Source organism: Miniopterus schreibersii, assembly GCF_964146895.1.
Source record: "Miniopterus schreibersii genome assembly, chromosome: 8".
Classification (NCBI taxonomy): domain Eukaryota; kingdom Metazoa; phylum Chordata; class Mammalia; order Chiroptera; family Miniopteridae; genus Miniopterus; species Miniopterus schreibersii.
This window is the reverse complement of record NC_138109.1, coordinates 76,007,835-76,032,013: the sequence shown is the minus strand read 5'-3', so window position 1 is coordinate 76,032,013 and position 24,179 is coordinate 76,007,835. Positions and strand designations below refer to the sequence as shown.

At 53.1% G+C, this 24,179-nt stretch overlaps 1 protein-coding gene across 7 annotated transcripts in view; it reads left to right on the top strand.

Annotated features, from left to right (window-relative positions):
• Window positions 1-5,674, top strand: part of FARS2 (phenylalanyl-tRNA synthetase 2, mitochondrial) — a 458,022-nt gene extending 452,348 nt beyond the window's left edge. For all 7 annotated transcript variants that reach the window (XM_081143636.1, XM_081143633.1, XM_081143635.1 and 4 more), the window contains one exon: window positions 5,379-5,674. In XM_081143636.1, the coding sequence (XP_080999762.1) occupies window positions 5,379-5,517 (139 nt within the window). In that variant the 3' untranslated portion in view covers window positions 5,518-5,674. The remainder of the gene's footprint in view (window positions 1-5,378) is intronic.
• Window positions 5,675-24,179: the final 18,505 nt, after the last annotated feature.

Sequence of the window (24,179 nt, the reverse complement as noted above, 5' to 3'; positions counted from 1 at the left end):
CCCTGCCCTTACAAGCACGTTTCCCCTCCTGGCAGCCACAGGTGCCAGCCGGCCTGTGAGGCTCTGCACTGAGTTGGCATGACCGCAGCCGGCGTCCCATCCTCACCACTCTGAGTGGAGCCTGCCCCGTGGTAGCACTGTCTCCTGCCCAGGAGTCCCTGCAAGAACAGGTGGCATCTGCAGTGACCACTGGTCGTAGACCATCTGCTCTGGGAGGCGTCCAGAACATGAAGTAGCTGCTCTTGTCACAGATGGAAAAGCAGACCTGGGACTGGTGCAGGAGCTGGATCCGGGCTGCACCCCCTGGAAGGTCCGATTCGAGTCCCGAGCCTGTGCGGCTGCTGGGGTGGCCCAGGGGCTGTGTGGCGGAAATGTTGCGACCCTCGCTGGCTCTCTCGCCCACTGCTGCGCCTTCCCAGCGCCACTCTCCAGAGGCCCGCGTCCTCTCAGAAAGCCCCGCGGGCACACTGGGAACTGGGGAGCAGCGTGCTTTGGAAACTTGTTCATTTCATCATGTAGTTGCTCAGAAAAAAAAGAAAAGACCTGGGACAGGATCCCTTTTATTTTTTTTATTATTTTTTTTAATCTTCACCCAAGGATATTTTTTCCATTGCTTTTCAGAGAGTGGAGGGGGGTGGGGGGAGAGAAACATCGATGTGAGAGACACATTGACTGGTTGCCTCCCACACACCCCGTCCCCAGGCCGGGGTCAAGCCTGCAGCAGAGGAACGAGCCCTTGGTCGGAACCAAACCAGGGAGCCTGCAGTCCACGGGCGACACTCTAACCATTGAGCCAAATCGGCCAGGGCCAGGATCCCTCTTAAACATGTAAAATGTTGGCAGGCCTTTACTAACCCAGACTTAACTCTATGCAGCATTAAGCAGCCATTTCTTTAGGTCTAAGTTAGGGCTTTGGGACAAGGAGGCATTGAAGCCCAGAACCCCCACCTGCGCTGAGCCCACCCTCCACCCCACCCACACTGCCCCTGCAGCCCTGGCTCCCATCACGGTGGGAGCAGCTCGGCACGCGCAGGGCCACAGGACGGTGGCTTCGGGTGGACACTGACGATCACAGTGGAGCAGGGAGCAGGATCCGAGGGGAAATAATTTCAGAAGCAGTCTGAGTCGTTTCCAGTTTCATGAGCCCAGCTGAATCTCTCAAAAGGAAAGCTGATGGGAGGCCCCGGGGGGCGGGGGGGGGCGGGGGGCGTGCACTGGCGTCACTCATGCCCAGCTGTTCATGGGCAAATATGGGCTGTCTTGTCCCATTTTCTCCTCAACAGAGGTGAGCTGTTGGGCAGGGTGAGCTGAATCCCTTTTGCAGGCTCTGTAGTGCCCGCCCTGTGCTAGACAAATAACACCGTGCAATGCTTATGGGGAAGCCCTGAAGGAAAGTCATTTGCTAAAGGAGCAAACCTCCGGAGCATGGGAGGCTGGGGTGGGTGTACTGTGAGCCCCTGTGGTGTGGCCTGCAAGCCCACGCCTGTCCTGACTCAGGGGAGCGGCTTCCAACCCTTCCTCCCTGGTGCTGCACCAGCCCCCGGGCGGGGACTGGTGGGCTCTGGGTGTGCAGCTCAGTGCCTACAGCTCGCTGTTTGTTGAATGACTAAATGAATCTGTGAGTGAAATAGTGATAGTTGAAGGCCTGGAAGTTCAGACATTCTAAGATTCTCACACTAAAGTCTCCATTAAAAATTCAGGCTCTTGCCAGTGACCAACTCATTTTAGCCAATATCCCAAAGTAATGAAATTCCAACACCAAAAAAAATAAAGTTTAGACTCTCTCTTCAAACTCATTATAATGAAATGTGACCTCTCACACTCAGTGTGAGTGTTCTCATTTACTTTGCCTATGAGTAGAAGCTGTGAAGCACATTAAAAAAAAACACCACTTTTATCTGCCTTTAAAAACCACAGATTGTCATGCAGACTATTAGCTCCTTCAGGGGAGGTTTCTTGTCCTGAGGGCCAGCAGGTGCCCCTGCCCATCCACCGGGGGAGGACAGGAGCTGGGGCCTCCAGGCTCTCCCTGCAGTGCTCTCATTCCCCACCAGTTGCTTGGCTTCCCAGCCACTTTCCAGTGGCCCTGTAGCAGGAGAGACTTTATTGAAGCACCTGTTCCAGGTGCATCCCACTCCTGTCCCAGTGATGTCCCCCATCCAGCCTGTGCCCTCTCCACTAGCCAAAGGGCAGAGCCGGAAAGGAGCACCGGCTCAGTGCATCTCGGGCTTGGACAGAACAATAGTTTGCAAACCTTGGAGCTAAGACAGGGAAGAGATGAGGAATGTGGTGGTACAGTCAAGTGTCATAGTTGATAGTTGGGCTCTGAAACCAAATTGCCTAGTTGTTTTAATTGAGGTGAAATCCACATAAAATTAACCATTTTTAAATTGTACAATTCAGTGGCATTCAGTACATTCCCATTCTCATCACCCCAAAAGAAAACCCTGCACCCACTAAACAATTCTCCCCTCCCCCAGCCACAGCAGCCACCAATGTCCTTTCTATCTCTATGGGTTTCCCCAGTCTGGGCATTTCATATAAATGGGATCATGCAGTATGGGATGTGTTGTGTCCGGCTTCTTTCACTCGGCAAGTTTTTGAGGTTTGTCCACATTGTCGCATGTGTCAGTGCTCCGTTCCTTTTGATGACTGGACTGTTCTGTTGGCCACCCATCCACTGGCGGACGTTTTCCTTTTGGCTGCCGTGAGCAGTGCTGCTATGAAGATTCTTGTACAAGAGTTCATTCGAGCACCTGCTTTCAGTTCTCTTGGGTATGTTCCCAGGAGTGGAACCTCAAGGTCACATGGTAACTCTATGTTTAAGTTCTTGAGGAACCACCAAACTGTTTCCCACAGCAGCCGCACCATTTTCCATTCCCACCAGGTTCCCTCCTTGCGAATCCAGCCCTGCCACTTATCAACTGCATGACCTTGGGCAGGTTACTTCTGCTCTCAGTGCCTCAGTTTCCTCATCTGTTTAACAAGGACAGTAATGCTATTTACCCAACGGGGTTGTTAAGTAAGTTAACATGTGCAAAAGGCTTAGAACAGTGCCTGATACGTAACAAGTGACATAAATGTTTGCTGCTGCTACTGTTTTAAGGAACAGTGGGGGTCATGGCAGATGAAAGACTGAGAAGCTTGGGACGAAAAGAGGCTGCACAGCTGATATAAAAGAATCACAAGAGCCCAATCCAGGCAGGCGGGGTTGGACACTGAGGACACCCCTCCCTTTGAGGAACCATCTTCTTGTTCAGCGATGAGCCGTGGTCCCTCCGCTCCGTGGCCCATGGTCTTCATGGGCAGACCATTGCTCAGGAATAGGGGGGGTCCCGGGCCCTCCACTCATGACCAGCCGCTGGTTTCTCTCAATTCTCCAACAAGCAAGAGGATGGCTATGTCCCACCATACGAAAGCTCCTAAAAGAAACTTCTAGAAAACAAGCAAAGGAAAACCTTCTCTTTCTCTCTTTCCAACAATGTTCAGAAAAGGCAAACCTGGTTGATTTTCAATTGAATCTACTGAGTTATCACCAGATATTCTGCCAAATACTATTCCCTCAATTTATAAAAGAAATCCATGTTTATGATTCATTTACACCTAACTCATCAAAATGTTTTGTCAAAGTTGTTTGAAGCCCAAGAATCCTTTGAGGAGCTTCCTTGAAACACATAGAAACAAGAAGGTAATTTGTTCCCATTCATCTCTGGTTGGAAATCTCAGCTTGTAGAGAGGCCACATTCCAGTTTCAGCTAAGAGTGAACCGATGGAAAATAAAGTCGCCGCAGTGTACTGACACTCCTGTGACGCTTCCAGTTTGCAGTCACCATTTGGAAAGGCCCATGGGAAGTGCTGTTACCTCTGTCACTGGAGGGGACACTGAGACACAGGACAGGTGTGTCGTGGCCTGGAAGTGGAGGATCCCGCACTTGGACTCTGGCTGCTGTGACCACCCAGCAGCTTCTGTGTGGGTCAGAAAGAGGCTCCCAGGGACCGGGATTCAGAGGAAATGCTCCAGCCCAGCCCAGCCGGGGAGGAGACCCTGCAGTGCACCCAGCCCGGTGCCCTCCCCTGCGGGAAAGCATCCTCCCACCTCGAGGTCACTAGGCCTCTGACAACCGGGCCTCCTTGCTCCAGAAAACACTAGAGGAGGCAAAGGAGCAAATCGGGAGGCTTGGCCTGGAGGCAGTCTTCATTGACATGATGTGTTCCACTCAGCCAAGGGGCCTGGCATGAAAACAGGCAGGAGACTGGAAGGAGGAGAGCGAGCCCAGAGCAGATCTGCGAAGTGTCCGGAGTCCTCTGGAAGCAAAGGTTCTGGACCCAGGTGGCATTCATGGGGACCTGCGGGTCTTCTGGCAGGGCACGGAGGGGCACGGAGGGAGGCCTCCAGGGCCTGGTGTTACTGAAGGCCCAGCCTGCCTCACATGCCAGAGACCAGGTCAGGCTGACAATGGCGTATGTCTGCCAGAGGGACCCACCCGCTCCGCGGGTTTTGCTTCCGCTGGCATCTGCAGTGAGGAAGGGCATGGACGGGCTCTCCTGCAGCAGGGCTGCGAAGGAGGGATGCATGGGGCTCTGAAGAAGAGACACGAAAGCCCCGGAGAGAGAGCGTCAGACCCCCTCCACGGACAGCTTCCCTGGCTCGTGGCCCTGAGCTCTCTCAGATGAGCTGTGCTTGCTGGTGTTTAACAGCCGTCCTGCAGACAGAAGGCATCACTGCATCCCGTCTGCATGTTCCAGAGTCACCAGCTGCCCCGGGAAACCAGCTCCGCAGCCCTGGTGGAGCAGAGGATTAAGTGTTGTCTGCGTGGCACAGAGATGATGTGTGGTCTGTTTGGCACAGTCATCTCTGTGCTTCCATGGCCCAGGGGCTGCTGAAAGCATTAGTGCGGCTCACGTCAGCTTTCTGGGGTGGCCAGAGCCCTGGGGCCAGCCTCAGGCTTCCAGGTGACACAGTGTGCCTTCCAAACATGGTCATTTCCTAGGGCGTGAGGAAGGTGGAGGGCGCTGGCCTTGGTCCCTGACTCTGTCTGCTGCTCAGAGCCCCACCCAGAAGCCCAGAGCCACCTCCCACCCCTGAGTCAGTCTCCAGGGCTCTGCCCAGGAAATAAAATTTGTAAGAAGCTTCCTCCCCAGGGAATTTGGATGCATCTGGTCCAACGGGGCCAAGGATCCCCTACCCAGCACCTCCCCGATGCCTGTAATAGAAGCAGGCTGTGGGCGGGAGTCAGGGCTCTCCCTGCCTGTCCCTACTCCTCGCAGCTCCTCCTCAGTTCTCCCGTGGGGCTGGGAGATCCGTGGGAGCGTGGTGCTTCTGCAGGCGGAAGGCATGCATGCCTCTCACTCACCTGCCTTTCTCTTTTATTCTCCAGGACACGCAGGACCAGCCACTGCTACCGCATCACCTACCGCCACATGGAGCGGACCCTGTCCCAGAAGGAGGTGAGGCGCGTCCACCAGGCTGTGCAGGAGGCCGCGGTGCAGCTGCTGGCCGTGGAGGGCAGGTTTTGATGGTGGCAGCACCCAGGCCACAGTCCTCGGGTCTCTTGGATTTGCTGAAGAAGAAAAAAAAGGATATTGTTTGTGGACTTGGGCGTCGGTCACCTTTTGATAAAAGGGCCCGTTTTAGGACATTCAGAAAATAAAGGATTGCTCTTGAGAAACTGTTGACCCTGCATTTGTCTTTTCTTTTGGGAAAGAGGTGAGAAAGGAGCCATAACGTGGGGGTTTCCTCCTTTCCTTTTAGGAAGGCTGGGCCCTGTGCTCAGTGTGGTGAACTGGTCCCCGGGCTCCATGAACGGGCAAACACCAGGCAGGATCTCCCCCCAACCCCCCAGGTAGTGAGCGGACCCACGTGAAGGACGTCAGGACGCCAGGCACTGGGAGCTTCTCCAAATCAGCCTCTGCTCCTTTCTCCCTTCTCTTTTCTGTTCTGCAAAGGGCAGGCCTCACACAGGGCACGAATGAAATGCCAGGGCTCCCCTCAGAAGTGGAGGAGTCACATCCCTGCACCGGTGAGATATTTGCTTGCTTTTCATAAGCCCGAGGCTTGGAGTCAGGCCTCTGGCCCCAGCTTGAGCTCAGCTGCCTTCTGCCCCTCTGGAGAGGAAAGACGGGAGAGCTGCCCAGAGGCTGCAGGCAGGGCGCGAGGGGCCAGGTCCCTAAGCCCCCTGGGAGTTTGGCGACCTTTAAGGACGAATGTGGGCTTTGAAGTTTCCCTTTCTCTCCCAGACACTTTGTAGTCTGCCTGCTTCACTCCTGAGCAGTTTTAATCATCAGATCCATCCTTGGCCTGTGCTGGAGGCTGCAAGTGCTGGGATAAATATTTGATGAGGGGTGGCCATTGTCAGCCAGCGGTGTGGGGGGTGGGCAGCTGCTCCCAAAGGGAAGGGACGGGCTTCAGTGTCATTTCTTCACTCGGCCTTTCCCTGGGGTTGTCCTGGGAATTACGGAAGCCGTACCCTGAGTCCCGCACCCATCCCATCCTGCCTGGATCCAAATGGCTGCCCAGGGTTTGGGGCCCACTGGATGCGATTCCGTGAGTGGGTGGGTCTGCGTGGGAGCCACAGTGGTTTCTTCTTCCACAGCCTTTGCCGGCGCAGAGACCATCCGTATTCCCAAGGCTGTTAGACTTTGGTTAATATTCTCTAACAGAGCGAGCCAGGTGGGTAACACCCGGATTCAAATACTGTTCTAGTGCCAGCCATAGAGCAGGGCGGGGAGGCTGACCCGGGAGGTTCCTCTCCACACTCCAGGCTGTAGAACCGGCTGTTGTCGAAATGTTAGAGGTGAGACTGGGCCTAAAGAAGTCAGGGGACTTGACAGGAACAGAGCAAGGCATGCGGCCTCACTCTCGGCCTCACACCCAGCCTCTGCCTCCACATTCAGAACTTCCATCTCCACGGACATTGGGTGGTTCTAGGGTCTGCGCCTCCCGATTTGGCGCCTTTGTGCTGTTTCCTAAGGACTCCAGCTGGGGGCCTGGTGCAGACGCCCCCACCCCGTCCACTCTGGCTGCTGGCACTCATGCTGAAGGGGGCCCACCCTACCAGGGAGCCAGGGAACCCCAGCTCTTGACTTTTTCATGTTGTTCTCACAGGGCAATAAATAATGAAAAAGAAAAACATGAGAAAGGTCATTTAATCCATAAGGTGACCAGCACTCGCAGTTCAAGAACATCCACTCCACCTGGTCCCCCCACCGTGCCACGTGTCTGCTGCTGCTGGGAAACGGATGAGACATGGTGACGGTGACGGTGCCCCATCCTCAGCAGCCTCGGGTGGGTGACGGGCGTGCCCGCAGCCTGCTCCCACGGTGAGGGCCAGCACGTGTGCGTGTGTCTACTCTGGATAGAAACCTCAGGGGGCTTGGCATCACGCATCAAACGGCCGAGGGGAGGCCAGGCACACTGAGTTAAACCGGAGATATCAAGGAGGGCACATGACCTCGAGGGGTGCTCGGAAAACCCTACAGGCCCGCATCCCAGCCAGGGCACTCAGGGCCCGGGCACCCAGGGCTGAGTGCAGAGCGGGCTTGCAGCATCGCCCCTTCTCTCCCAATCCAGACAGGATTTCAGACGCAAGGGTGTGAGCCTGACGCTGTTATAGAGGACACTGAAATCTATTCTTAACAGCTTCTAACCCATCGAGAGTGAATCATTTGAAGTCATCTACGTGTTATTATTAATAAGAAATTACTAGGGTGCCAAAACAATTCAATGGAGAAAGGAGAGTCTTTTCAGCAAATGGTGCTGGAACAATTGGGTATCCATCAAAGAGAAAAGAAAAGACTCCCAACCCCACTTCACACGCCACAAAAAATTAATTCAAGATGAGCACAGACCTAAATATAAAAGCCAAAAGCGATTATAAAGCTTAAAGGAGCAGACATAAGAGATTATCTTTGCGATGTGGGTTGGCAAAGATTTCTTAGGACAGAGGAAGGACTAGTAAAGAAAAAATGATAAACTAGACTTTTTCTACTCTTTGGAACACATCGAATAGGCAAAGCACAGATTGGAAGAAAATATTTGTGACAGATATTTGACAAAGGACCTTTATCCAGAATATACAAAGAATTCCTACAATTCAATAATATATTTTTTTAAACTCTTTTGAAAGGGTGGGTGGGAGGTGGAAGCTGGGATAAATGGTGATGAAAAAAACATTTTGAAAAAAATGGGCAAAGATTTGAACAAACACTTCACAAAAAAAGATTTCTAAATGGCTGATAAGAAGAAAGGGTGCTCAACATTGTTAGTCTTCGGGGAAATGCATTTATGAAACTATAGAGCAGACGAAACCAACCTCTAGTGGCAAAAAACAGACCAGAGAATTTTTAGGCGATGGAATGTTTTAAACCTTGGTAAGAGTGCAGTCACAGGATGAGTGCATTTGTCAAGACTCATCAAACTGTGCGCTGAAGAGCTGTGCTCTCCTGTACGTAGATGATGCCGCAATAAAGGGAGGCGACACATCTGCACCTCACGGCCAAACGGGCACCCCAGCTGCAGAGCGGAGGCGGCTCAGCACCAAGGGAGCAGGGCCGCGGGAGGGCTGGGCAGGCGCGGGCTAGAGACTGGGCCCAGGGTGGCCCCTGAGCTGATGGCAGCGTGTGGAGCGGAGGCAGGGAGGCTCTGGAGGAGCAAGGGTGCGAGCCCAGGCCAGCCAAGGACACAGGGAAACCAGGGGCCCTGCCGACCCCAACTTCCCACCCCGTGGCTGTCCTTGGAGCTGGGTGCTGCTCGCTTTGCCAGGAGAGCCGCATGCTGGGGACAGACTGGAGTGGATGCTGAAGCACAGAAAGAAGAGGGAGAAGGCGGGACCGAGGGCTGCTGACAGAGCCCCTGTTTTCATGCAGCTTGTTCCCAAAGTCCCCAAATCCTTTTGAGCTGGAGCAGCAGGACGGGCATAGCCACGCTGTCCCCTGCTCCTGAGGGGGGTGTGGAGCTTGTTTCAAAGCATAACCCGTGTCCATCTCCCACCCAGTGGGACTCACACACTGGTCACCCAGTAAAGCTGGGCAGCTCCCCGGGCTTCCTGGCTCAACAGAGCAGCCCTCTCCCACCGAGGGGAGGTCGGAGTGTGGCCTGGTGAGAAACCAGGCCCCAAGACACTCTCCCCCGCTCTTAGGCCACCGCCCTGCCGCCAGCCTCCTTCCAGGTGGGCGGGGTGAGCAGACCAGCACCCACCCCTGACCTGGAGCCTGACCACGCCCAGCAGCGCCCCTCACTCCCTGAGCATTACCTGCCTGGACTGGGCTGGTCAGTGACCAGCCACCACACTGGGAAGAGCCGAAGGCCCTGCCGAGTGTCAAAGACGTCTCAGGCATCAGCTGCAGACTCAGCTGCCACCAACAGCCAGGCGACCTCGAGTCCCTGACTCAGTTTCCCCTTGGTAAAATGAGGATACCAGTCATACTCACAGGAGTGTGGTGAGGATTAGGTGAGCTGAGGCGTGGGATGCTCTTAGTTTTTAGCACAATATGTTGTTACGCGTGAATTAGTATTTTTCCTAAAAGCCCGTGTTGGGAAAATATTCTGGAATTACAGTGGTGATGTTTGCTCGACTATGGGAATATGCTACAGCCCACTGGACTGTATGTTTTGAAAGAGTGAACTTTATGGAATGTGAATTATATCTCAATAAAGCTGTTATAGGGCAGAGAGGGGATAAATGGTGATGGAAAAAATAAAAATAAAAAGCAAACAAAAAACCCTGTTAAACATGCACTTACCATGTGACCCAGCAATCGAATTCCTAAGGTATTTGCCAAGAGGAATAAGAACAGGATTTTACTGAATTGGGGGTGACTTGGAAACAGGCGGAAGTGATGAGCCCCCCAAGACGGCAGCTCGTCCATCTTTTGCTCTCTCGGCCAGAGAGAACTCACCAGAGGCTCCAGCACGAGGCTGGGGGACATTTGGCCACACATGTGACAGCAGGGATACTGTTCTTTTGTTAAGCTGGAGCTCTCCAATTTCCCTGCTGGCACACTAACTTTTCAGCCCTCCGCCTCTCCCCGGGGCAGGGGGGCCGGTGCGTGCGCTTCTCTGGAAGGCTCAGTGGACCAGCCCCAGGTCCACCACCGGCCAGAAGCGTGAGCTTGTTGGGAATGCAGAGCCCCAGGCCCTCCCAGCCCTGCTGAATCAGAGTGTGCATTTAAAGAGGTTCAGATGAGTGGTGTGTACCTGTCAGACCAGAGGTCAGGGCCAGAGCGATGCGTTCCTCCCAGCGCATGGAACATTGGACATCAAGGCTTCCCCGAGGTGCAGAGGCGATGAGAGGAAATCCTGTCTCAGATCCTTGAGGGCCCTGTTGTGAGCTGAATTGCATCCACTCAGGAAAGATGTTGAAGTCAGTCCAACCCGGCCCCTCAGTGTGACCTCATTTGGCGACAGGGTCAGAGGAGATGCTCTTAGTTAAGACGAGGTCATACTGGAGGGGATGGGCCCTAATCCTATAGGCCTGGGGTCCTGATCAGAAGACAGCCACCTGAAGGCAGTCACCCAGGGAGAAGGCATGACGTCAAAGGCAGAGTCTGCAGTCATGTGGTCGCAAGCCGAGGACACGGACGTTGCTGACAATCCACCGGAAGCGGGAAGAGGCAGAGTGACCCCCCTGCAGGTTTCAGAGGGAGCTGGCCGCGCCGACACCTTGATCTTGGACTTACAGCCTCCGGAGCTGTGAGGCATTTCTGTTGTTTAAGCCACTCAGTCTTAACACAGGAAGTTAGCACAGACCCCAAGACAGAGGGACCCCCCCTCTCATTAAGCCTCTGAAAAGAGGGTGATGTTGTGATGGCCCCCACATCTACCAAGGGAGTGACCACAGCTAGGAGGCCAGGGGCTGCGGTGTGTTTAGATAGAGGGAGGCCTTCAGTTCTCGCTTTCCCAGGACACTCAGGTTCCCTCAGCCTCCAGGCACCCAGGCGTCCCAGCAGCCCCTCAAGGGGGACATGGGAGGGCACCCGAGTTGAGAGCCAGTAGGTGGGCCTTGGTACCCAGAACTCATGGCCAAGACTCAGGGGGTCCCCCAGCCAGCCAGCTAAGGAGGGCCTGTCCACGCAGAGAGGACCAAGGCCACGGATCTGCCAGACGGTGACCTAGGCGCCTGAAGCCAGCAAGGCACGAGAGACAGGGGGCATGGACTGCCCATGACACCATGACAGGAGGGAGAGCAAGTCTCTCTCTGTGGTCCAGGGGACAGTCTCTGGGTTCCCTGAGGGTCTGCCCTCAGTGAGAAGCGGTACAGCAAGAATCTGAGCCGCGACTGCAGGGCCCAGCCTGGCCATGTTCCAGCTCCGGCAGGCAGGTGGTCTCACTGTGCCCACAGCCAGCCCCAGTCCTCACCTCCCCAGATCCGCCAGGCAAAGGAAGCCTCCCGATTGTTAAAGGGAATTCGGGGCAATCCCAGTAGCCTCTTCAATCCCTCTCTCCTTTGCCTGCCCCAAGGCCATGGCCTCAGGCCGCTGGCTGGAGTGCCCGCCTTCCCTCCCCTGCCCACCTGCCCCTGCCCAGCCCACGGAGAGGCCACTGTGGCTGGATGGATTCAGACCTGGTGGTGGGAACGGAGCCATGGCCCCCGGAGGGAGAGGCCGTGAGCCTGCCCAGCTGCTCTGCGCCCCACAGAACCAGTGCCGGGCACATCCCCGGGCAGGCGGGGCAGCAGCCAGTGCCCTGACCCTGTGCGCCCCTCTCCCCACGCCCAGGCCGGGCACCGCAGCGGGGCCTTGTAACAGCACGAGGAGAACCAGCTCACCGAGCTCCTCCGCCCCGGACAGAGGCCCCCAGCTCCCCCGGCAAAGGGGAGGCAAAACCCCACCTGCCGCCCTGCCTCCCGCCTCAGCGCTGCCTGGCCCGGGCCTGAGGGAGACAACTACAGGGAGAGAGGAAGTCGAGTTGCGGGTTCAGAGAGGGCCACAGTTGCGCTGAAGGCATTGTGAGGTCTGGGAATCGTCTGGGAACATGTAGCACTTAACGTATCCCGAAGTCCAAACTCAGAGCCACCTCAGAGATCCTTTGTCCAGAGGCCCCATTTCAGAGATGAACTGGTGCAGCCCAGAGAAGTAAAATGACTTGCTGTGTTATTTCAATGATTTCAACTGAAAATGGCAGAACACCCATCCAGCTGACTTAACAAGAGACAGAACAAGAGACGTCTGGAAAAGAGAGCTAGCTCAGGAGTTTAGCACTACACACGATCTAGACCAACTTAACTAACCAGCTCCCTCTGAAACCTGCAGGGGGATCACTCCTCGCCTCTTCCCGCTTTCGGTGGGTTGTCAGCAACGTCAGTGTCCTCGGCTTGTGACCACAAGAGAGGTCAGGAGGAGACGGCTGGCTAGGGAGTTTGACACTGTCACCGAGACCCCAGGCTCTGCCAGCTGCGGTGTGCAGGCGACGTCTACCCCTCCTGGCTGCAATGTGGCTGCCAAAGCACCCACCAGCACATCTCCCCACAACCTCCAAAAGCAGGAAGGACAGGGAAGGGGGTGTTAGTTTCTCTTCACAATTTTTTTTTTTTACAATAAGGGAGACATTTCTCAGCCTTCCTTTAAGTCTCACTGGCTGGGATTGGGCCACGTGCCCACACACCAGCTTCAGGGGCCACTGGGAAAGGGAGTCTAATTTTGGCATTTCCAGCTCCTGGTGTAGCCAAAGGGCTCCTCCAGAAAAACTACGGGAGTGAAGACTGCTACTTATAGGCCACCAACAGTGTCTCCCAGACTTGCCCCAAATCACTCAGCTACTTGGCAACCAGGAACTGGAGTGACCAGACTAGAGCCCATCTCTCTTGGTTCCATGCCCGGTGTCATTTCTGGATGTCTCTTCCTGTATTTTGCTGCCTTGTCTCAGCGGGACTTTAACAATAGCGTGTGGTGAAGGGACCAGCAGCATCCCTGCGGGACATGCCATGGGGTAGAGGGGGTTCACAGAGGAGAGGCCAGAGGGGAGACAGAGGGCTGTGGGCTGGCTGGGCAGGGACTATGGTGGTGTCCACCCCTGGGACAAAGGCCACAGCAGGACAGGGGGCTGGAGAGAGATGGCAGTGCTTTTGCCTTCAGGTGTTCTGTTGGCAGGACATTTTTTTTTAATCCACGCTCTAGGATCTTTTTTCCGTTGCTTTTCAGACAGAGTGGAAGGGAAGGAGGTGGGGAGAGAGAAACACTGATGTGAGAGAGACACATCGATTGGTTGTCTCCCGCATATGCTCCAACCAGGCCAGGGGTTGAGCCTGCAACGAAAGTACGTGCCCTTGACCGGAATTGAACCTGAGACCCTTCAGTCCGAGGGCCGACACTCTATCCACTGAGCCAGACCAGCTAGAACCGCAGGACCTCTTGTCTCTGATCATGCTGAGATCCTGGGGGAGGCCAGGCTGCGTTGCAGCCTCCAGAAGAAATGAATTCTCCTGCTCTTCACTGCTCCTTCCCTTCCTTGCCAGTGCTTCCGAACTGCAGGATGCCACAGTAAGTTCCCTCATGACAGAGAGAGGGGTCTAAGGCCCTCACACGCCATCACTGCATGAGGCCAAGCTGTCAGTGGCAGGACCGAGACCAGCCCAGGACACTCTTCTTCCAGGCCAATGCCTTCATGATTTGTTTTCACCGCCAAGAAACTCATTTGTGATTTCCCCCCCTCAAGGCCCTCATGTTTTAAGAGATTTTCATCTACTAAACAACTGCATTTATCAAGTAATAATTTATTCATTTTCTCATTTTTTAAATTAATCAAAAATATACATAACTGCCAGCCAGAGCCTCTGATCAGCAGGAGATAACCCTTATTACCACCCTGGGTTGATTTAATTCCTGCCAAAAGCAAAGAAACTTGACATTTTAGATAGTCTGAGCAGTCTCATTATGGGGAAGTGGAAGTTTTCCATTAAGCTTTGTGAAATATTCAAAATAGCTCCCAGACCCCTGTCACTAATTCATGAAGACCTTGGCCTCCGGGGACCCCTCTGGGGAACCTCTGCACCATATCATGCCGGCAGTGAGAAACAAAGAAAATCTCACTGTCCCAGGGTCCTGCTGCACCAAGCTCCCAGCAGCCTGAGTCTTGGCCAAACCACTCAACCTCCCGAGCCCCAGTTTCCTCATCAGTAACGTGGGAATGAGGGGTTAGTGAGGGTTCTTAGCTGCAAGCAACAGAAACAAACTCTGCCTACATAAAGCAGAGAAGCTTGTATTTAAAGGGCGCTGGGAAGACAGTTTGGCTGCTCCTCAGTGAGCTAAACATAGGTTTACCATGTGACCCAGCAAGTCCATTCCCAGGCATACACCCAAAAATCGAAAACAAGCACTCAAAGGAAAACTGGTACACAAATATTCACAACAGCCCTGTTCACAATAACCAAAAGTTGGGAAGGCCTGACTGTCCCTTAGCAGATGAGTGGGGAAACGGGGGGTAATGCACACCGTGGAATCTCACTCCGTTCTGATAACGTGCTATGAGCTGGGTGAACCTTGAAAACATCATGTCGAGTGAAAGACAGGACACAAAGGACCACGCGACGGATGATTCCACTCATATGAAGTGTCCAGAGCAGGCAAATCCAGAAAGACAGAATGCAGGTTACAGTGGCACCTCGATTTTTGAACGTGATCCGTCCCGGAAGACCGAGTTCTGAAATGTTCGAAAACCGAGGGATCCCCAGCCGACAGCTGGCCTCAGGATCGTGCCCCAGCGGACGCCGGGCGGCATGTTCGAAAACCGAAGCATTTACTCCCGGCTTACGGCGTTTGTAAGGCGAGGTATTCGTCGGTGGAGACGTTCGAAAACCGAGCTACCGCCGTAGTTGCTGCCTGGGTGGGGCGGGAGGTGAGGAGTGGAAAGTCACTGCTTAATGGGTGCAGGGGTTCCATGTGGGGTGACGGAAAGTTCTGGAGCTAGATAGTGGTGATGGTGGCACAACATTGAGAAAGTGCTTGATGCCGCTGACTGCACACTCGAAATCATTAAAATGATAAGTTTATATTAGGTATATCTTATCACAATAGAAAAATGTACGTGCAGTGAAATGAAAAGTGGAGCTCAGTAAGCCGCAGGAGGCTGGGTGTTGCACAACCTCACCTGAGGCCTCGACCTCCACAGCCACGCAGACGCCCGCCCCGCCCGCCCAGGGCCTGAGCTCCCGCGCCAGGCGGGCCTGACCGGGGAGGCCGCGTGCCCTGCAGCTGGGCTGCGGGGGGCTGGGGAGGAGCCCCAGCATCTGCATCCCGGGGAGGGGGGGGTCAGGCTGGCCCGGGCACACGGGGACATTCTCCCACACACCGCAGGGGGTGAGAGGTGGTGACAGGTGCGGGAGCCAGTGCCTGCCTCCGAGACAGGGGCAGGTAGAAAGAGCCTCGCGGGGCGGGGCGGGGGGGGGGGCGGGAGAGGCCGGCACTCACACCCTCCCTCCCGCAGACAGCAGGGTGGGAGCAGGTCACAGAGCCACTGCGGCTCTCCAAGGGGTTGGTACCAGGCAGCCCTTCCCTGCCCCCTCACCCTCGCCCCCCCATCACCCCCCGCAGCTCCCTGTTGAGGGGCGCTGCTCTCACTTTCCCCAGCTACAGGCTCCTCCCTGTGATAAAGGTGACAACAGCAGCTGCCCATTTATCTCGTGGACACTAATCCTTGCCTTGGGCTTTCCGTGTTCACTGTGCAGTTTAACACAAGGGCCTGGCCACTTAGAAGCCAAATAACAGTGAGAGGATGCCCAGGCGTGGGGCCGGAGCGGCGGGGGACCAGGTCTGCCGTCCGCGCTGGGTGACAAAGCCCTGTCGGCCGTCGGAGCACTGTCCCATCCTTGCCATTCGCCGCACCCTGGTGGGGGGAGACGATCCAGGTTCTGGAGAATCCTGCCTCGGATCTCTAATACAGACCCTTCAAGAGGGAAACGGATAGGACCAGAGCTAGGTTTATAAGTATTTTTATTCTGATATAATTTTAAATTTTCAGAAAAATTACAAAAATAGGACAAGGAACTCCAATATAGCGCTCCTGGGACTGGTCACTTCACATTTGTCCGTTTGCTTTACTGTTCTTTCCCTCCCCCTCCCCTCCGCCCCCCCTCCTCCCTCCAACCCCCTCCGACCCCCCCTTCCCCTCGCTCTCAGACTGCTCCCCTTTACCTGTAAAGAGTCCAGGGTGTATTTCCTAAGAATGAGAACAATCTTTGACATTCCCGCAGTGTAATTGCGACAACCCGGAAATTTTGCGTTGATACGATATTATTCCTAATCCTCAGTCCGTGTTCAGAGTTCATGAATTGTCCCAGTGATGTCGATTATACGGCTGCTTGGGGTTTTCACGATGCGGATTCCTGCTTTAATTGCATTGCGGTCACAGAACACGCTGCCAGAGGTCAGCCTTTTGAAGTTCCCTGCGTCTCATCTTATGTTCCCTCCCCCAGCACCCACTGCCTCCCCTCCGGGTTCTCGGGCCTCTCTCCAGGCGTGAGTGGTGCAGAGGCCAGTTGTGGACCTTGGGGGACTTGCATGCAGATTTTAGGGCTCCCCTGGATGGCCCTCTCCTATCTACCTCTCTCCTTTCTTTCCCAGCCATTCAGGCAGCCCCTCTCCACCCCCTGACTGGCCTTCTGCCTCGGCGCTGACTGTCCCAGCTGCCCACCTGGAAATGTCAGGTGAGACCCAGACAAATGCCCGGGCCGCAGAGTCAGAGCCCTGCCAGGTCCTGCCAGCTCACACCCGCTTGCCAGCGCCTTCAAATGGTGGGGCTTTTAATATTGTGCCCAGAGTCCATACACATACACACAGTGAGGAATGCACCGCCCTTATGGCCCGTTTCACCGTGTGCCCTGTCCCTCTAAATAGAACAGACTTGCCCCCAACACAATGACGCTCAGTTTCAGTTGGCTTCACGTGACTTATCTGTTTATCTGATGGATTATTTAATATTCTCTCCGTAACTTTACATGAAGAAGTTCTTTTGGAAGTTAATATATAACAACAAAAGAATTCGGTCAGACAAAACTAAATGCATATGAAATAAACCAGACGCCATATGCTAAACCTGTGAGTACACAAACAGTAATTCACTTAGGTATGAATGCGCAAAGGAGGAAACATTGCTGAAACAGTCCAGCTTGTATTTTAGAAAACAGCTCTGAAATATTTGACATAGTTTAGTAATATTCTATAAAAATAGCCTACCTCGTTTGCGCGTTATATTAGCTTTCTAGGGCTGCCAAGGTGGAGCACCACAGGCTGGGAGCTTAAACAGCGGGAATGCGCTTCTCACAGCTCTGGAGGCTGGAAGCCCAAGATCAAGGTGTTGGCAGGGTTGATTTTCTCTGGGGCCTCTCCTCGGCTTACAGATGGCTGTTTTCTATCTGTGAGCTCTGAAGTCTTTCCTCTGTGTGTGTCTGTGCCCTCATCTCCTCTCTTTATAAGGACACCAGTCATACTGGGTAGGACTCACCTGCATGACATCACTTTGACTTAATCACCTTTTTAAAGGCTCCTATCTCCAAACACAGTCACATTTGGAGGTGCTGGGGTTAGGACTCAATATACGGATTGGGTTGGGGGGGAACAGATGCACAGCCTCTGCAGCCTTCCTACCTTTGGTATATGAACACACACTTTACCTACAAAGAACAGTGTGGGGTGTACTTGATCTTAAGCAGAGAGAACATCAGGCCCTGGCTGCCGCGCATCAGCTGGCTGAGCATCGTCCTGTGCACCAAAAGGTTGCTGGTTCGATTCCGGTCAGAGCACATGCCGGGGTTTCCCGGCTGGACCCCCAGCAGGGTGCGTGCAGGAGGCAGCCGATCAGTGTTTCTCTTTGGCATCGAGGTTTCTCTCCCTCTCTGCCTTTCTCTCTCTCTGAAATTAATAAAAACGTATTTTTTAAAAAAAGAGAGAGGAAGCCAGGCCCTAGAGAGCTAGATGCACTCTGACAAGGAAACCCATTCAAGGATCCCGGAGACTCCAGGGTGGCTCCTCACTCCCCCTGCTCTGGTGGCGCCCATGCTCCGGGAACAGGGCGGGAGTGGCACCCGACGGGTGTGAAGGATGGACTCGCAGTTGCTTCAATACATAGTTCTTTGGACTGTTTCATTCTGAATTTGACCAACGTCTACTCTTTTTTTTTTTTCCTTTCAACAGACCTTTCCTCCCTCTCACACTCAGGAGCCGGCCTCAGTTCTCAACTCACCCGAAACTCGAAGCAACCAGGAGAGAGCTTCTCCACGCTCCCCTTGCCCTGCCCACCCCATGCAGGCTGGTGCCCACGCCCCCACCTGCCTTACCTCCTGTTGTGTAGACCAGTCGTCCACATGTCCACTCAGGTAAGCCTGTGCTCTCTCTCGCCTATTCAAGGACTTCATTTGCCCGTGTCTCCTCTCTCCTATCATCGGTTTAGTAATCCTGATATGCCCACATTTCAAAACAGTTTAAAGAGGGGGAGGCCATGTTTAGAAGACGTAAGAATTGTCTGAGGATCCTGGCCCCCCTTCCGGTGGGGTCTGCCAGGGAAGACTATGCAGGAGACCTGAAAGACCACATAAGCAACCACTTTCAGCAAAACGCCATTGCCTGACTAGAAAGCTTTTTGGTTACAAGCTAGGGGAAAAAAAAATCCTTCTGTTTATATTTAATTCTATTCCTAGTGACCTTTTTCAATGGAAATAAAACAGGAATTCTCTGCTGTTGGATTGAAAAATGTATCAAATTTCTCAAATGTCACTCTAGGAGGACTTTAACATTTTAGAAATTGTGGTTGCAATGGATGGACTTTGGAGCAGGACCATCTGCCTCTGGCCCACACGTTGTTAATGCTATGTCACTCCCACCCCACTTTGTGACATAAAAGGTAAGGATTCTTGGTGCCGCTTTTAGGCTAACATAAAAGATGTGTTTCCCTGCTACAAACCAGCCTGCATGGGGCTGCGGCAAGGTGGAGGTGCAGGGACCATCAGGAAGGCCAGCTCCTTGGTTTGCGGACAGGTTACTGAAGAGCTTATGTGAAAGTCATTGTTAACACAAGGTTAAGTTATGTCATTTAACAAACTGTGACTGAGAATGTAGACATGCCGGGCACGGTCATAAGTGTGTGATGATAACAGTAAAACAAGGATGGTGGCCCTACCCTCATAGTGCGTACATCCTAGTGGAAGGGAAACAGAAAGACAGATAAATAGACAAATAAACAAGTATGTGGCAATGAGGTGAGGCTGAGGAGAAGGGCTTGGGCCAATCTTACATAGATTTGTAGCCAGGCAAGGAGTTTGGATTTCAATCTCAGAGGAATGGGAAGCCCTTGAACAGTTTAAGCAGGACAGTGTCTTGATCGGATTTATCCTATAGGAAGTTCACTCTTCCTGCCTGGTGTAGAATAGACTGGAGGGGGGCCAAAATGGAAATGGGAGACCAGCTGGAGGAGGTTGAAGTCGTGGAGGCTAGAGATCACGGACTAGGACTAGGGCAGTGAGAGAGGGAGGGAGAGGGGACAGATTCAGGATGAACTGGTTGGATATAAAGAACAAGGGGATCAAGGATGGCACATAGGTTTTATGGCTCAAGCAGCTGGGAGGCTGGTGGAGAAAACTGGTACATAGACTTGGGAGTGTGTGGGTATCCAAGAAAAATTGCCCTGGACAGTCAAGGAAGACTTTATTCAAGACTATTGCAATAGGGGAGAGACTCCGATACAACGGGACAGGTGGGGATTTACAGCCAACAGGCAGGGTGAGGGAGTCAGCAGGTTGAAAATTACCAAGAGGAACTTGATTAAGTATAAAGGGTGTGTGGGGTGGGTTCTTGCTAAATAGGTCTGGCAAACTTCTTGTCAACCTGGGCTGCAAATCAAGGACAACAGGCCAAGGAGAAGGCCGAGTTAAGAAGAGGGCTCAGAGTCTGACACACCCCTGGTCAGTGGGAAGGTTCTGTTTCAGCTGCCTCAAGTCATAGAAATCTGGAGCTTGGAGGGGAGGTCGAGTTTGATATAAAAATGTGACCATTGCTATGTGGACAGTGTGGGAAGCCACCACTACTGCTGAGCTCTCAGACCTGTGACGTGGAGCCTGATGGGCCAGTGCCAGCTGGGACTTCCAGACCCTGCGTGAGAAAGGGAAGCATCCTGAAGTTTCTAGTCTCCCCACCCCAGAGGGAGCAGACCTGGTCACTCTCCTTCCTTAGCTGTGGGGTTCTTTCCACCTGAAAACAGCTGAAGACTTAAAAAGGACTGGCCCCTTATAAAGAAAGACAATTCTCATGCTCCCCCCGCATTGACTGAAAATATTTCTATTGTAATGACACTTAAATATATATAATTATAAAACTAAGCACAAATGCCTTGGGCTTATAGCTATTATGCAATTATCAACTCAAAGCAAATTGAAGAAGTGAAAGCAAAGCCCTGCGCCTGCTGGCACCGACCGCGGGCAGCCTGAGACCCTGGAGAGGCCGCGCTAACACCCGTCCGGCCCCGGCGGTGGCTTCCTGAGCCCGCGGGGATGAGACAAGGGCCATAATGCATGCAGCAAGGGCATGCGGGGCGCCTGGAAAATAGTTACCTAGAGATGCAAAGACTGCGTGAGAGACAGCATTAAACAAGTAGGTAATAAAAAGTAACCATTTTACCTAAAGAAACAAAAATAAAATGGGGGGAGAAAGAAGAGCAGTTTTACGGCTCTGTTAAAAAGAGGTCTTTTTCCAAATTTGAAAAAGCTCAGCTTCTAATCTTTCTTGACTCACTTGGCCCATATCTAATAGGTTTAGTTTAAAAAAAAAAAAAGCAAAAACTGAAATTATAGATGCTATTTATTAATTATAGAAGCAGGTGGGGCACTGTCCAGTGTGCTCAGTGGTTAGAACATCAGCACTCCCACTAAAGGGTCATAGGTTCGATTCCCAATCAAGGGCACGTACCTGGGTTGCAGGTTCGATCCCTGGCCCTTGTCAGGGCACGTGCTGGAGGCAACCAATCGATGTGTCTCTCACACATCGATGTTTCTCTCTCTCTCTCTCTCTCTTCCTCCGCCCCCTTCCCCGATCTCTAAAAATCAATGGAAAAAATATCCTCGGGCAAGGATTAACCAAATCAAGCAGGTGGGAAGCACGCTTGAAGCTACTCACCTAACACAGTAACTAATACTACTTTGTGCATTCCCTTTGTCCCTGGTCCTGTGCATAGTTTTTTACCTACTATATGTATAGTGTATTCTTTTAAAACTTACGACTCTGAGATGTGTTTTCCTCTGCTGCCACAGTGATCCTTGTAATTTTGTTGACTAATCATCTATTTCCTGTAAATACTACAAGTTACATAATCTTCCTCCTCCTATTTACGTGTAAGGTGCTGTCGGTTTGTCACCGTGTGGAAACCTCAGCACGGGACACCTTCCGGCAGCTTTTCCCTCTTGCAGATGAGTGCGTTTGGCTAGCTCCCCAGGTGGGAATTTCTGGTCAAAGGGCACTATTTCATTTCAAAAAACATTCCTGGTGACCTAAACAGAGACTTGAGGGTGAAGTGGGGAAAGGCAGATTTGCAGCAGACGCTGAAGAACGCTTGATGCAGGTACAGATGGTGTATTGTAGCCTTGTACCCTTGAATCCGGTATACTTTCATTAACCAATGTCACCTCAGTACATTTTTTAAAATTTTGTTTAAAAAGCACATTTAGAAATCCTGATGGAAAGGCAAGGCCTTAGCCCCTGGGGCATAGCCAGTCCCCTGTTGGGTGCTGGTCTTGCTGGTTCTCTCAAAGACGCAGAGACACAGAGATGGAGAGACACAGAGACAGGAGTCGCAGAGGCACAGAGACGGGAGTCGCAGAGATGCAGAGCTGAGCGCCAGAGCCAGTCAGACCCTCCGCTCGGATCCCCGAGGCTCCGCCAGGCAGGCCACACACGTGCTAGTTACCAAGACGACCTGCCCATTTCCCCTCTTTTCCAGGTTAACAGTCTGAGTCTGTGCTGGGAGGTTGGATAGAGCTGGTTCAGAGAGGGGAGAGAAAGGACAATGGCTTTAAAAGCCAATTTAGCTGTAACCTGAGGAGCCAGCCCCGAGCACAGCGCAGAGAACCTCTGGTCTGTTCCTTTTCTGTGTGACTTCACCATCTGATGTCCTCTCTGAAGTGAATTTATTTCCATTTTTCTTTAATAAAACAGAGCCACCGGCGCGTTCCACTGGCTTGGTTAAGCGCAGCCTGCGGCGTCGGGTGTCCCTGTCCCATGCCAGCCGCCGAGGGAAGCACAGGGCGCCGCGGGCCGGGAGCGGCGGTTGGAGAGGCTGGAAGCCACGGTCCCAAACTCTCTGCCCAGCCTCCGCCAGGACCCCTTTACTGCCAGACTTGGCGTTGTGGGGCTCTCAGGAGCCGGGGACACGTGCCCTGGCTGCTCGCGGAAAGCTCAGAGCCCCACCCCTGCCCCACTGGCTCTTCCCAGACTTGAAAGCCAGCCTCGCGGAGCCCCAGAGCTGGGGCCCGGGGTGGTCGCTGCCAGCCCCTGGGGACCAGGCCCTGAGCCCAGATGCCGGGACGCTGCTGCTTCCCAAGGGCGTCCTCTGCAGGCGCAGCCATCGCCAGGGCCAGCCTTGGTTACACTTGGGTTAATGAGGCACCAGGGCAGGATGCCCCACTAATGAATTGTGCAGGCAGAGTGCAAACACATGGATGCTTCACGTTTTCTGCAAGGCCTCCGTTCGGCCCATAGGAAGCGTAACCGGCTTGTTCCCAGGGCTTCTCCCCTCCCAGCTCTGGGGTTAATCAACAAAGTGCTGATGGGGGGGAGGGGTCCCCCTCAGGTCCTGGCATCCACACACCCAGGCTGCAGCGAGAGGCCCATGGAGGGCAGGTCCTGCTGCTCCCTAGCGCCCCGGGGCAGAGAAACCCCACGCAGCTGCCTGTGGGCCTATCAGGCTCACGTGTCTCTTGCCTTTCTGGGTTTTTCTTCCTCTCTGAGAGGCATGCCTGGGTTTTAGAAGGGCAGAACTGGCAGGGGTATTCCTTTTAAGCCTGCGTGATTCTTCCTTTATGTTTCTTCGGGGTGCTCTGATTTCCCTCTCCCGAAGTATTTAGGGTTTCCTACAAACCAGAAAGCCAGGGGTGTTATTCATTGGTGTAGGCCCTACCACATGCTTCCCTAGACCAGCAAAAGGGGCAGACCCCAGGAGGCCATCTCCCTCTCTCTCTCTCCTAATATCTCAAAATAACACTCTACCTAATTTTTGTCCTCACAAGTCCTGTGTCCTCATAAAGAAAATCCAAGTGTCCCGTCATCTCTCAATAAGATGGAGCCTGTGTCTCCCGAATGGAGCTCTCCGGTATCAACACCCTCCACAGGCAAAGCAGCTCCTGCCAGTGTAGCTGACATTTTCGCCAGCTGCCCTAGGCGGGGCTGAAGTGAGCGTGGGCACTGGGTGGATTTTGGCTTGAGCAGCAGATGCTAAGAGGGACGGGAGGAGAGGCAGGCCTGCCACCTGGCAATGGACTCAGCTGGAAGGGGAGGGCCTCTGGCTTGGCAGCTGCCCCCTTACTCTGTTCCATAAGATGAGAAAACATCAGCAGGGGGCTGGAGCAGGGGGAGGATGTCCCTGAGGAGGAGGGGAGCACAATTGGAGGTTTGAGTTGAGGCCTGAAACGGTCAGGAGGGAGTTGGTTATGCTTCCTACCCCCGAATTACACCAGGCCGTTCAAGGATGATCCTGGCTCTGGAATGGCCACCTGTCACCTACAACTACAAACATTCCTGTTAAAGTTTTAAACCGAATCCAATAATTTATAAAAATAAAAATACATCACAACCAAGTTGGGTTTATCCCTGGAATCCAAAGATGGTTTGACATTAGAAAATCTGTTAAGCTGATGCACCACATCGGAATACGAAAGGCCTGTCCTAGAATGTTTGTAGCAGCATTCTTCGAATTATAAGAAAACTGGAATCATTGAAAAGGTTCATCAGAACCATGAATATGTGAATTGTGATATAGTCATATAAGGGAGTACTACGCAGCAGTGAAAACACATGAGCCAGTGTTATACGTATATTAACATGCATGAATCCCAAAACGTAATGTTGAGTAAGAAAAACATGTTGCATAAAATACATATATCAAGATTCATTGATCATAAATACAGAATCTGAAAAGCAATGTTATAGACTGTGTAGCACCCATGCACATGAAGTAAGAGCATCAAGAAAAGCATGGCAATGACTCCACG